The 12,981-nt window shown below is 40.6% G+C and overlaps 1 protein-coding gene and 1 long non-coding RNA gene across 4 annotated transcripts in view; one reads left to right on the forward strand and one right to left on the reverse strand.

Moving 5' to 3' along the window:
• Nucleotides 1–12,981, forward strand: part of LOC127535077 (uncharacterized) — a 198,264-nt gene that overhangs the window by 126,643 nt on the left and 58,640 nt on the right. The window lies entirely within an intron of this gene.
• The window catches only part of banp (BTG3 associated nuclear protein), a 38,716-nt gene continuing 36,639 nt past the window's right edge, over nt 10,905–12,981 (reverse strand). For all 3 annotated transcript variants that reach the window (XM_051952005.1, XM_051952007.1, XM_051952008.1), the window contains exon 13: nt 10,905–11,902. In XM_051952005.1, the coding sequence (XP_051807965.1) occupies nt 11,786–11,902 (117 nt within the window). In that variant the 3' untranslated portion in view covers nt 10,905–11,785. The remainder of the gene's footprint in view (nt 11,903–12,981) is intronic.

Raw genomic sequence — 12,981 nt, forward strand, 5'->3', positions numbered from 1 at the left:
CACCTATGACAGCTTAACTTATGCCCTTGCAGCAAACTTTCTCATTGTCATTTTGTTCTGTGAGTTCACTCAGTGCAGACTCAGGAGGTCTGTCAAGTTTACATGTGATTTCTCCCTGGGCCTTTACAGGGTCACTGCCAGCCACGCTCACTTCATCACGTTACTGAGTAGTGACAGCACAGCGTTTGGGTGTTTCCTGATCTTGTCTCTCGGTCTCTAATTGCACGAAACTATTGCTCAGCCAAGACCCAGCTGGGCACAGTAACATTCACCTTCTTTTCTTGGGCTGACGACGCCTGAGCTGAGTGGTGCGGGGCAGGGCGCGTTTTTGAAATGAAAAGGTTCTTGTTCAGCGCTGATTGCAAACATAATTATCAGAGCTGGAAGGCAACGGAGCACCCTGCCTTTTCTACGCTCCCCTCCCCTCCACTTGCATCATAATCATACACAACCCTGAACCAGTGTCTGGTCTGTCCTACGGCAACACATCGCGATTGGACCCGAACAGCAGCAGTTTAGCCAAAAGACAGCTTGAACTGAGAGGTTCGCATCACATCCTCCTCCCTGTATTTCCTGTGTTTTCCAGATAAAACACTGCGTGTGATTTATTTGACTGTTAGAGACTTAATGAGGATCTGCTTCTAGTTTTCTCTTTCTTTTTTTTAAAGTTTTGCCACACACTTTCTGGAGGTTTGATGGGAAACTAAGCGAATGACATGACGTGACGAGCAGCAAAAGAGGCATGAAGGTGTTGAGAAATGGAACTGACTTGGAGTTCAAAGCCATCATCCTAAACAATGTCATATGAATAAAACCTCTATTTTGCCACAGTGTAACAACTAAAATAAGCTGGAATGTGACATTTGGTTCCCTAAAGCTGGGAAGCATAAAATGCTGTAGGTCTTGTGGGTGTGGAAAAGTCACCACAACTGGGCCAACCAAAACCATCAGCACAAAGTCCAAGAAAACGAACGTTACAGCTGATGTTAAATGTGAAATGATCTCTGCAAATACTTAGCCGAAACTGGTGGTACTTTTTGAAGATTTGCTAGAATGTGAGAAAAAAAATGTATTTAGAATCTGAAACAAGTACAAAAGTTTCATTAAAAGGGGTATCGATATGTATAATCATCATCTAAGCAGTTTGTCCTATAAAGTGTTCAAACAACAGACCACCTCATCATGCAGTTGTTTTGTATTTTTGAACTCAACCACGACAGGTTGCAAACAGCAAACTCTTACCAGCATGCAACAATCAATACAGCATGTTTAATGCTAATATTATTATCAACGCAGTTTAAACCCAGATTCAATTAAGCACACTTCAAAGCTTTTCTTTCTCCATGCAGATTTTTTTAAACCGATGTTTGTGATGGTTGTTTGAAATCAACTGCATTCCAATGAAGTGAACGAGGACACATGATGACCATCGTTAACGAAATGAGTTTCACCTGCTTTTCCTTCTTGGATAACTCAAAATATCTGACATTAAAAAAAAAAAAACAGGTGGTGTTCTGGGGCTGCACTTCTAGAGTGATTTTGCACAAGGTTTCTGATTTCTAGATCAGACTTTAGACATTCTGATGCCATTTTTGCTCTCACTGATAAAGGCTCGTCAAAAAGAGGGAACATAGGAAGAAACATATTCAAGCAAAAAAACAAAAAGTGTGATATAGCTGAAAAATGTGTCTTGATCAAATGTCTAATTTCAGTCAATTTTTAAAATTATAGATATCATGCATTGATTCATACAGAAAAAAACATACATTTGAGTCTAACCACTGCACTTTAAACTTAACCACTTTAGCACAAATGAATACATTTACACACAAAAAAAACCTACATAAAGAAAGGAATTAGCTCTCAATGATACACAATAAACAAACACAGTGAGTAAAACCCAGAGGTGCACAGAGACACACAAAGACAAAGCTACTGTACCATACTTAGGATTATGAATGGCTGGAACAGACTGGGTGTTACTATCCCAGGACCCTGTGCAAGCCTTTGCATGCACTCAACTCTGTCAGCTCTCAGGTGGTGGGTTCACAAAGTCATGGGTGTTTTAAAACTGTGAAACACACCTCGCAAAGCAGTTGCAGCTTCCTGCCAGCTGTAGCCTCCACCAGAGGAGGTCTGCAGGAGTGTGGAGAGAGGCCCAGGCGGAAACAGACTAGCATGCCTCGGAAGTCCTGCACAGAAGCCAACTGGGAGAACAACGGAGGGCGAAGGGGTTACGTTTTGAAGGCATATGACAGGCTGTTAGTGGGCCCAGAGGAGCTTGCTTAGGTTTCAAACTCTGCATTTGCCTAACGTGCCTTTATGACAGTTCAGAGCTAATGCATTTAAGTGAAACCATCAAGCATTCTATCGAGCAGTTTCCTCAAAGCTACTGATGAAGTGTCCGCCAGCGCTACATATCACTATTGTTTTATCATTCAGGTCAAAACAAAGGCAGGTGGATGTATTTGCGCAGGAATTTCGCTTCAACTGTCTTTTGGGCTCACCATTTTCCAAGATGGTTACTTTACCAATAGACATACCAGATATCGAGTACATGTAGAAGCCTCCCACTGGGTATGCATTTCATGTGACTCTATGATTTTCTAAATTCTCCTCACTACAGGAAACAACAATAAGCAACCAATCACTCTAAAAACTTCAAGTTGTGATGAAAGTTTGCGTCGTGCAATAAGACAGACCTGCTACTTTTTCAGTGAATTATCCATTTTAATTACTGTGATCGGCTTTCTACATGCAAATGTTCCACCAAAACAATTCCCCAACCATTGCTTAGCACTGTGATTGTGACTGAATACGAAGAACCTGAGCATTTTTTCTCCTATATAGCAGTATGAGGTGTAGCCAGACCATTCTACACTGCACTGTGCTTGCAGTAGAGAATCATTAGGCTAGACTACTGCATCAAATACTCTGTGTGACCCATTTCTGCAGTAAAGAAACATCCATTCTTTCACAAGCTATTTCCTCTGTGCCCAAAAGTTATAAAACACAAGCTTGTAAATAATTCACTCTCTGTCCATTACACTGATCATAAGCTACCGGTGACTTTCTTATGGACAGAAACTTGCTAGCGTAGCAACCTTAAGGCTATGAACAACCTACACTGCAACAAGGTCTTTAAGAAACAGGATCACTCTGTAACATAAGAGCCATTCCTCCCAGCATTTACAGAGAACATCTGCGGTCTTGACAGGTAAGATTTTACTCCTTACGACATTATTTCCAGAAAGGCGCAGTGTATTAAACCAGTCCATTGTATGAAAAGCATGTCCACTTTTATCTGCTGCTCCCACTCCGTCTCATCTCTCTTCTCAGTTTCCATTTTATACTATGCCTTTGATAAATCAAGGACAATGAAATTCCCCTCAATGGATGTATAAATGACTTTCCAGCTTGTATGTCTGCGCTAAACATCTGTCAACTGTTAAGTAAACATCTGCCATTACTAGTAAACACACAGGTTTTGTGATGGTTGGTGGGTCTTAGATTACTCTTTAGGCCAACTGGAAAACATTTTACACTCTGGCTGTCCTCCTCCTCTTCTCTATCTCCATGTGTAATTCTTTCACACTATAAAAAGCTGTTCTAATCTTTTTTTCCCATCCAAAATCCTCTTGATCCCTCCACAACCCTCTCCAGTGTGAGAAAGGGATCCTTACCTCCTGCTTACACTTGAGTCATATGTGCTGAATCACACCAGTCCTGCTGATCACTCCCTATCTTGGTTTTCTGAAGGTGAAACCTCATTATACCTCTGTGTTCTGTCTCGCCTGAGACGTGTTCAAAGACTGAATAAAGCTTCACTGTCTCTTGTCCTCTGGCGACTTTGGTGGCTGGTTGTCTCGTGCAGACTGGGATTAGGCAAGAGATTGAAAGACTTGCCCTTAGAGTCTGTGCTCACAGTACAGGGCAAATCCCCACAATCACGGAAGGAAATTTTCTGCTCTATGTTAATACACCTTCATGAAATCTCGTAAACACATGCCTCTCCCCCCTACACACACAAACACACACGGTGACACTCTGGTAATCTTGACAGGTTAATGTGTGAATAAAAACAGAGATGGTGGGATGCGGTGTCAGACACTAGTCTTCAACAGCTCCACAAACCTCCAAGTCCCTGTTTTCCTGGGCTGACCTCCTGGTATGTCTGAACCGGGGGGAAAACACGCTCTGAGATATCAACCATTTATGGCTCCAGACAAAGTCTTGTACTGCGTGCCACATCTGGCATAATCATATTTTCAACCATAACAGAGATAAGAGGAGGTAAATCAAACGCAGCCTCCCTCACAGTACTTACACTTGTGCTCATTGAGAAACATATTTCTTGAGTTTCCTTTCATCACACAAGGGCTTTCTGGTGTTAACAAACAAGCAGTCGTTCTCCCATGGAATCAGAGCTGGCGTCAGTCCACACTAGATGACCCCTTCTCAGTCCATAATGTCTCTGAAAACAAAGGACCATTCTGGCGTGTTAAAACTCACAATGTGTGAACAAAAATACACTGTGAGATGCAAAAGAAACGTCACCTCTGACTGACACTGTAAGAGCAATTCCAGCCTCTAAAAGTGAAATTCTTGTTACCTAAATGCATGTTTACACAGGAATGTGGATTTTTCAGTGTCACTGTCAGGTACTACGCTCCAGCGGTTGAAAATCGAGTACATTATCTTTCAGGAGTCCACTAAATATTGTACAGTATGAAAGTTTTCCAACGACAGAGGCAGGGTTGATGTCATCAAGTTTCTTGCAGCTTACAGTAAACAGTCGGCCCTCAGTAATTAATGTAATGAACTTCTCTCATAATGGCAGTCGATGCTAATAAAATGTGTTACAGCCACTTGCTCAAACAGACCACAGAGCTCATTGAATGAATGCCTCTGGTTCAGACGCTTAATATCTGCGAGTAAGATTAGATGTTTATGGCAGTGTGGCTCATAAAACAGGGAAGGCCTCCTTGTCATCTCAGACATGATTCCTTGTAACCCACCACAATACACATCCCAAACACTTCTAATATCTCCTGCAGATAAATCACATCATGTCGAATTTGTAGGTTATAAAAGATGAAATGTTTGCCTGGAAAGTTGCGCACAGTTAAAGGAGGGTTCACCTTCACTGAAGATGGAGGAATTACACAACACAAAACTGATCTGGTTTCACTAATATGTCATATACAGTGTAATGTAGTGTGCTGTCACGCTTTTCTAAACCTTTAAATGCTTATTTTGCTTCTTTTCACGTGGTTTGGGGTCCTTGGCAGGGTGCACCTGCTTCACCTGCGCGTTCACACGTTTGATGACTTGATGACTGTCACCTGAGGCACAGTGCGCGTCACCGCACCAGAAAAAAAGCCACATCATCTGCTTTCGAGTTAATGCCAGCAGCCAAACAGAAAAAAAAAACACACCATGAAGAGAAAACCAGACAAGCAAAACCGAAATCATCTGTCCAAAGCAGTCTCCCTCCTCACGTCATGACGTCCCGAGTTCACCTTCAGGACATCGACGTAACATTTTACGCATTTTAATTAACAACACACACTTTCCAGGAAAATCCAACTTACCTCTTACTCTAAAACTAGACGCGTTCAATCGAAGGTCCGAGCTGTCAGATTACACAGGGAAAGTTTTAAGAAAACTCGTTGACCAGGAAGCATTTTGCAGCCGCTGTCGAGGATGAGTTCGTCCCCCTCCTCTCTCTCACATCTGGTCCCCAAACTGCAGGAGAACCTCCCATCCAGGCAGCCTGAGCCGGACTCTGCGCGCCCACTTCTCACTGGTTTTCCTGCTTTTTCACGAGTCCAGGAGCTTCCTCCGCTGCCTGATTGAATTATCATCCGTACCTTTGAAGCTCCAGATAAAATAAACTGGCTGGAAGATTCTCCTTCAGACTGCTGTTTCCATGTGGCTGTAAACAACCAGTGGAGGAGTCTAGACTGGTTGGGTCAATATATTTGAAGTCCATGGGATGTATCTTGCACACAGTTTTGTTAAAAATATATTTTTTAAAAACTAATGGTCTTTGTTCATTATGATCATGTCTTTACAAAATCCATAATTGTTTATTATGGAAACAATCACTTATTTGTTTAAAGAAAATAACTGGATATCACTAAAATGTCAACTAAATAACCGTCCCAATTTAAAAACAACCTTCTAATTAGCTAAACAATAATAAAATGAGCTTATTCAGAAATAGTTTTGATTGTGTTCTTTTTATTGAGATAATCATGACAGATATTTCTTTTTTGGCAATATATCAAATTTTATGTGGAAAATAACAGATTGCATTTGTGTCTGAGAAATCACTTTCAACTAAGTTCCCCGTTACAAAAACACCTCTGCAGGAAGTGCTTTAATTCCAGATCACACGACCTGCTCCACATGATGTCATTTCCTCCTGAAGAAAAGACTGGAAAGACTCCAAGGCTTTCTGACTTATTTAATATGAAGTATTGTGTGAGTCAAGTGTGGATTTACGGCATGCCAACAGGTTTATACAATAATATTTAGAAGAAACTTTCAGTAAAAATTCCATGTGGTGTTTGGTTGTAGGCGGCCATGTTGATTCTAGGTCTGAAAACAGCAAAAATATCAACTATGATGCAAAAAGTCCCACAATTATACATTGAACGGTTTCATAAGGGTAGCCAAGCTACTCACATTGGAGTGGCACAGTGCCTTGTTAATTTCTTCAACTTTAAATTCATTTGTTGTGTTTTTTGCCAATTATTGTTTATGTAGAAAAGACAGCTATGTAGAAGTACATGAAAACGAACCTTCAACGTAACCTTGAATAGATTAAAAATCAGCAACAACTTCTAAATTTGCACATTTTTCATTTGTTGAATAAGCTCGTAAGATTATTGCAATTGAAATCACAAACTACAAGTGCACAAAAGGCAAAAATGTTAGTATTAGGCATTTTAGATGTCACATGATGTTCATCCAGTCGTTTATTTCTTTCTTTTTGCGTGCAGAATCTTGGTCATTGTTGCATTTTTCTGCAGTTTGCACCACTTGTTTGCAGAGTTCTACATTCTTTAGGAGTCTGTGCAAGAGCTTCAACTAAATCCATAATTAAATCATACATTCTTTAAAAAGACACAAACCTATTATTTACAAATGAATTCGGATGCATATTTAGAGCGTCTATATACCTTTGAAAGACAATAATGTGAAAAATTTGAATTGCTGCAAAATCACTGTCAACAGTTTCTGTTTTGTCAGATCTAACTGGTTGTATAAAACATTACCAATGAACACCTGGAGACTGTCATAGTTTCAACTCTCATAGTTTCAACTGACGTCCCAGCTCATGCGCTTCATGGTTCATAGGACTTCAAATGGTATAAAAAGGAGGAATAGGATACACTATCGTGATGTTGCTCGGAAGCAACACGTCATCTTTTAAAAATGTGAATCTGGACTTCCATTCGCCGTATGATTTGCTGCTCAGTTGGTCCATCCTTGTCTGTCACTTTCTAGTGTTTAGACAATGAAGCAAACTAATACAAAACAGGAAAGTCATGAACATCTGTAAAATCAATGCTGACATTTTGAAAAAACAAACATCAACAAATGTGCAATAAATAACGACAACAGTGAGCAACTAGATGCTGTCAGTTACAGATAAACTGTCTAATGGATTCCTTCCTAACGCTATTCATGCTGAGTTTGTGTTTATTTGGTGGGGGCCGAGACAACCGCATTTATACGTCACTGGTTTCCCAATGAGCTATGAGAAAGTCCTTCAGGAACACTTGTCCATTTGACATTCTCACATAAAGCTTTGACTTGCGAAGAACAAGCAACAATTGCTGAATGCATCGTCTTATTAGCTGAAGGTTGTAACTCCTTTGGGAAGTCATGGGTCTCTTGGTGGCCTCAGTAGTCTCTTCCTTGCACAGTTATTCAGTTTTTTAAGGATAGTTTAGTCAAGGCAGATTTATGCATGAGCCATATTCCTTCACGCTAAATTTAATTGTACTCCATTTTCTTGCTTGAAATGTTTTTTGTCTTCATGGTGCAGTTATAGCAGGAGTGCCGAGTTGCTGGACCTTCCAAACACAGGAATCTTTATACATTTAAGACACATTCACTGCACTCAGATGATCTCTATTTCACAAATTCTGTGATTTGTAGCACCAACAGACTACACCTGTATTCAATTCGGGTGAGTCATTCATGCAACACTTATTTATGTTGTGAAATTATTGACATTAGTTTCTAAAAATGTGTTTTCATTTTTGACGTGTTTTCTGGCTAATTCTTGACAACAACAAAAAAGACAAATTAAATTGGCCATGACTTAATGTTGAAAAGTAATAAAAGGGAAAACTTTCAAAGGGGGTAAAAACTTTTTATAGGTTTAATAGTTATTGGATGTAACTCCAGTTCTCGGTGTACATGTGCAGCCCTCTAATCGGCTTCACTATTGGTTGTGTGACGTGGCCAGACTTTGGTCCCAGATCACCCTTTGGCTCCATCACCAACATTCTGCCCGTGTGTTTCTGTCTAAAAGTGTCCTGGTCAAGGTTACTAGAAATAACGAAAACCAATGCAACAGTTAATTTATACAAATACGTATCAATCACTGCATGATACAGATACTGTTTAAACAGCGTCAGAGAATTCAAACCACAACACTTAAAATGTAACGATTTAACCAAACATTAAAAAACTATTTAATGTGTTCACTAGCAAGTTGTGATAACCAGTGGTTGAAATTTGCTACAAACAACAGTTTTATCTTGTTTAAATGTCCTGTGGTCATTTCATAATACCTCTACTCCATTACGGTATCTGTGATGTGGACACAATCAAAAACAGCTGTGAGGTGGGCTCCATAAAAATCCCAACATTGAAGTTTTATCACAAAAATTGCGTAAGAACAATAAATCCCGCTTTAGGATGGACATTTCCATCATAAAATACCGACAGATGCATGTAGTCTTTAGCTTAGCTGAGGTCAAAAAAGAAAACATCTCGTTTCGATATGGATCACCATTGTTTAGTTTCTATTTTAATGTGTGTCCTGTTGTCATTTACTACACTGTAAAAGCCGCATCTCTGCATCATCACCCATAAACTTTGAGCGCTGTGGGATGGGAACTTAGCGTAATACATTAAATCATATGCAATGATAATGGTGTGGTCTTTTGAGCAACCTGTCATCTTTTGTTAAGCAATCAAAAGGGCAGTTGGATATAGCTACAGTCTCTGGACATCCCAAAAACTGACATTGAGCAACACATGCCATTTTATGAGGCATGTAACAACAGCCGTGTTGCTAAGGCCTTGAATCTGGTCCAAGACTTTTGCCTTCTAATGTTGTATTAGAGCCAACCATGCAGCAAGAATCCCAGCTATCGAATCCCATAAATCCAGATGCTAATGTGCAACAGGAAGCACAATCAAAGGACTGGGATGTGTGAAGAAACAAAGCTGCCTTCCTCATGACCTTTTGGAATATAGCACAAGTGAGAGAGATGTGTGTATGTTGTTCATTGCAACGCTTTGTTGACCTGAAACAGATGAATACAAGCCATGGAAAGATTAGTTTCCTCAAGATAAACAATTGCTGATTTATGATCCTTGAGACACATTGTGTTTGGACGTTATTGCTTCAACAAGTGTGTTCGCTCATCTTTGCACATCCTGAGGTTACTCCTCCAGCCTTGTTAAAAGTTTGAGCAGGAGACGACATGCGTATGAAGTCAGAGCCAGGCGAGCAGCAGAGGTTGGTACTTGCTCGTTGCATCAGATGCCAGCAGAGAAGGAAGGAAAAGATACACCGCCTGAACTCCGTCTATCACTCCTCTCCTTCTCTCCAAACATGCATTCTGCTTCCAAACAATCTCATTTCTCCATCCATCATTCATTTCTTGTTTTCATCAGGTTATCTCAGAGGCAGCTTGTGAGAGGGCCTGTTGCCGCGGTAACCACTCCAGCTCCTGGATGCAGCCCAGGGTTGTTAAAGTGAAGAGCAGCGTCTAATCCATTCCAAGTCCAATATTTAATGGGGGGCTGGGGGGTTCCCAACATCTGAACTTAGCTACGGCAAGAGATGGACCCACCGGACTATCCCATGAAATTTTAGAACAACTTAGTGAGTAATTTTAAAGGAGAGTGAATGAACTTTACCACAGCTTCCAAAGGAGTAAGAGGAAAAACATGAGTGGGAGAAGAGGCAACGAGGGGACTGGACAAGATGAAGAGGCAGAGACAGCAACTGCAGACTGAAAGGAAACAAGACGAAGCAGCCAAGACCATGGATGTTGTTTCATCAAGTTCATTTTGTCGCCTCGCTCTTATCCACACTCCAAAGTACACTATTACATCATACAGTGCATGGGAAAGTAACCCAAATCAACACAGTCTCAGGGTGTCTTGCTCTTTTCTTTCTGGCTGCAAAGATATCATTAGAGGAGCATCACACTAAGTACAGACAATCCCGGCTTTACTTAAAGAAAAACAGCTCCATGCAGTTCGCACAGCATGGGTTTTGAAGAAATGACAGCTCATAAACAATAATGAGGTCAAGAAAGATATTAATTCCAATCTTAAGACTGACTAAAAACATATTTTTGCTGCCTGTTTTGTCAGGATCATTAACAATACAGTAGCCTAAACCAGCGGTTATTGAAGTTCGACATGATACATATTTGCTTCAAAAATAGTCAATAAATTAGCTCAACATGAAACGAGACCTCAAACCCAAAGTATCATTTCTGATTCTCTTCAGCTGTCTATTTGTAAGGGATGAAAGCAAAGCCACGTCTTGGAAAACTTTGAAGCTATTTTAAATACCATGACTGATGGAAATAAAGAGAAAATATAGGAAAAGAAACAACAACAAAATAAAAGCACACTTTCATGGCCACCACAAAATTTTTTATTCACATGAATGTATCAGTAACAGAGACAAAACAGGGGGAAATAAACAACTTCAAGGTTTCCCTGGTAGTCTACAAGCCACTTGTACCGTCTACCACTGGCACAATCGCTTCTATTTCATGGTCTTCTACCTCCAAAATTAAAGTTCCCCAAAAATTTCAGCATGTTACAATTAGACGAATCAAACAAACAAACAAAGCTGTGCGGCTGAAGCAAACAAGCTGAACTAAGTAAAGGAAGGCGGGGCTCACAGCCGGGAGACATAGTATGGACTGAATCATGGCGAGTGACAGGAAATCAAATTCATCACAACCAAGAGTAGCTGTCAGCTAAAAGCACTTTCCACTGCAGTCCACTGTGACAAAAAAATGACACAAAAGAAAAAGTGCTGGTTGTTTGAGGTGGGATTCTGGGGTTTTACAAACCCTCCCGGAGGGGCTGGGCTTAGCCAAGCAGCTTATGTCCAAATGACTCCACTATTTTCCAAAGCTGTTGTAAACAGGCATTTGTGCTGATGAAGTGGCAGGGTGATGGTCTGCATAAGCAGTACCCTCCCTCAATAGACAATAATCCCACTGTGTATCTTGTGGTGGGCTAGGTCTTTCTGGTGATGAAAACACCAGAAGGACCACAGCTGATTTTGGAGTATCGTGCTCTTTTCAACTGTGCAGTTTGCAAAGATAAACAGAAAAAAAAACTTCCTTCGTTTCATCCCTGACCTTCGGTATTTGTTAAAAGACGTCGAGCTTGTTGGCTTGTCAGACTTTATGCGTTTCTTGACCTCTGATGTTTTATTGACACTCATCAGGCCGTACTGTAGAGCAGAGTTCTGGTTTGTGCTGAACCAAAAGGGCTCTCAGGTGGCCACTGAGGTGACAATCTGAACAACCTCACCATTATCTCCATGGATGGCACCCTGGATGGCCTCTTTCACCTCCATGTCAGCTTGCAGGGCTGGGGCCAGTTCAGCAGCCTGAGACACGTGAAAGAGAGGAGAAGGAAGAGGTGATGAATGGGACAGCAAAGAAATCTTACATGGAAAACGTTGTTTGAGCTCACCAGCAGAGATGGGTACCAGGGACTAGTTCTAAATTGTTATGAGTACCAATTTGGTCAGAACAATCATAAAGACAAGTTCCAGGAGCATTGATATTTGTCACTTGTCTCAAACCCTCCGCTGAGCATAAAATATATCAATGTGGTGCCAATATGTGTGGCGAATCATCTGTAATGTCAAGTCAGATTGTTTGCTGTTGCGCTGTTTCTCCATGTGTGCTGTGAAGATGTCTCCGTCTTAACTTTTTGTTATGACATTGACAAGGCAATAAAAAAAATGACAATAAAACTGAGATCATGTTTGGTTGACTGGACACTCTTGGCCCGTTGCCGTCAAACAATCAATCTTTGTGAATGACGTTAGAGTGGTTTTCAAAGTTCCTTCATATTTGATAAACAGATCAGCTCAAAAAGTTTGGTCCGATTATTCATGCCTTTGCTAGACTATTGTCATTCTTCATACATTGGTGTGGAGCAGTCATTTCTTCAGCATCTGCAGCTGATATGAGATGCAGCTGCTTGTTGTCCAACAGGAAAACAAAAGCGTGACAACATAACACCAGTACTGGCCTTCCTCCACCGGTTTCCTGTCTGTTTCAGGAAATATTTTAAGATTCAAATGTTTGTTTTTAAGGCTTTGAACAGGCTGGCACCAACTTATTTAGCAGAACTCTTCTTAGCAGTGAGGTCAACCTACCAGATGCTCCTTGATGTTACCAAATCCAGACTTGAGATATTGATGAAGAGCCTTTTCTGATCGGAATTGGTTTAAGTATTGCTTGACATTCTGGCTTTAGCCATTATTGCGCTATATCTTTTTAGTCTTCTTGTTTAATTGTCTTGTTTCGCCTGCTATTTTAATTGATTCAGATGCTGTTTGTAATTGTGGTTCTAAATAGATTAGACTTTGTCTATGTTCACATTCTCTGGACTGCAGCAGTGTTGGATAAGTAAAAGAGCCAAGAGAACAAGCTAAAAGAACCCCATGGTTACAAT

This window comes from Acanthochromis polyacanthus, chromosome 8 (assembly GCF_021347895.1).
Source record: "Acanthochromis polyacanthus isolate Apoly-LR-REF ecotype Palm Island chromosome 8, KAUST_Apoly_ChrSc, whole genome shotgun sequence".
Classification (NCBI taxonomy): Eukaryota; Metazoa; Chordata; class Actinopteri; family Pomacentridae; genus Acanthochromis; species Acanthochromis polyacanthus.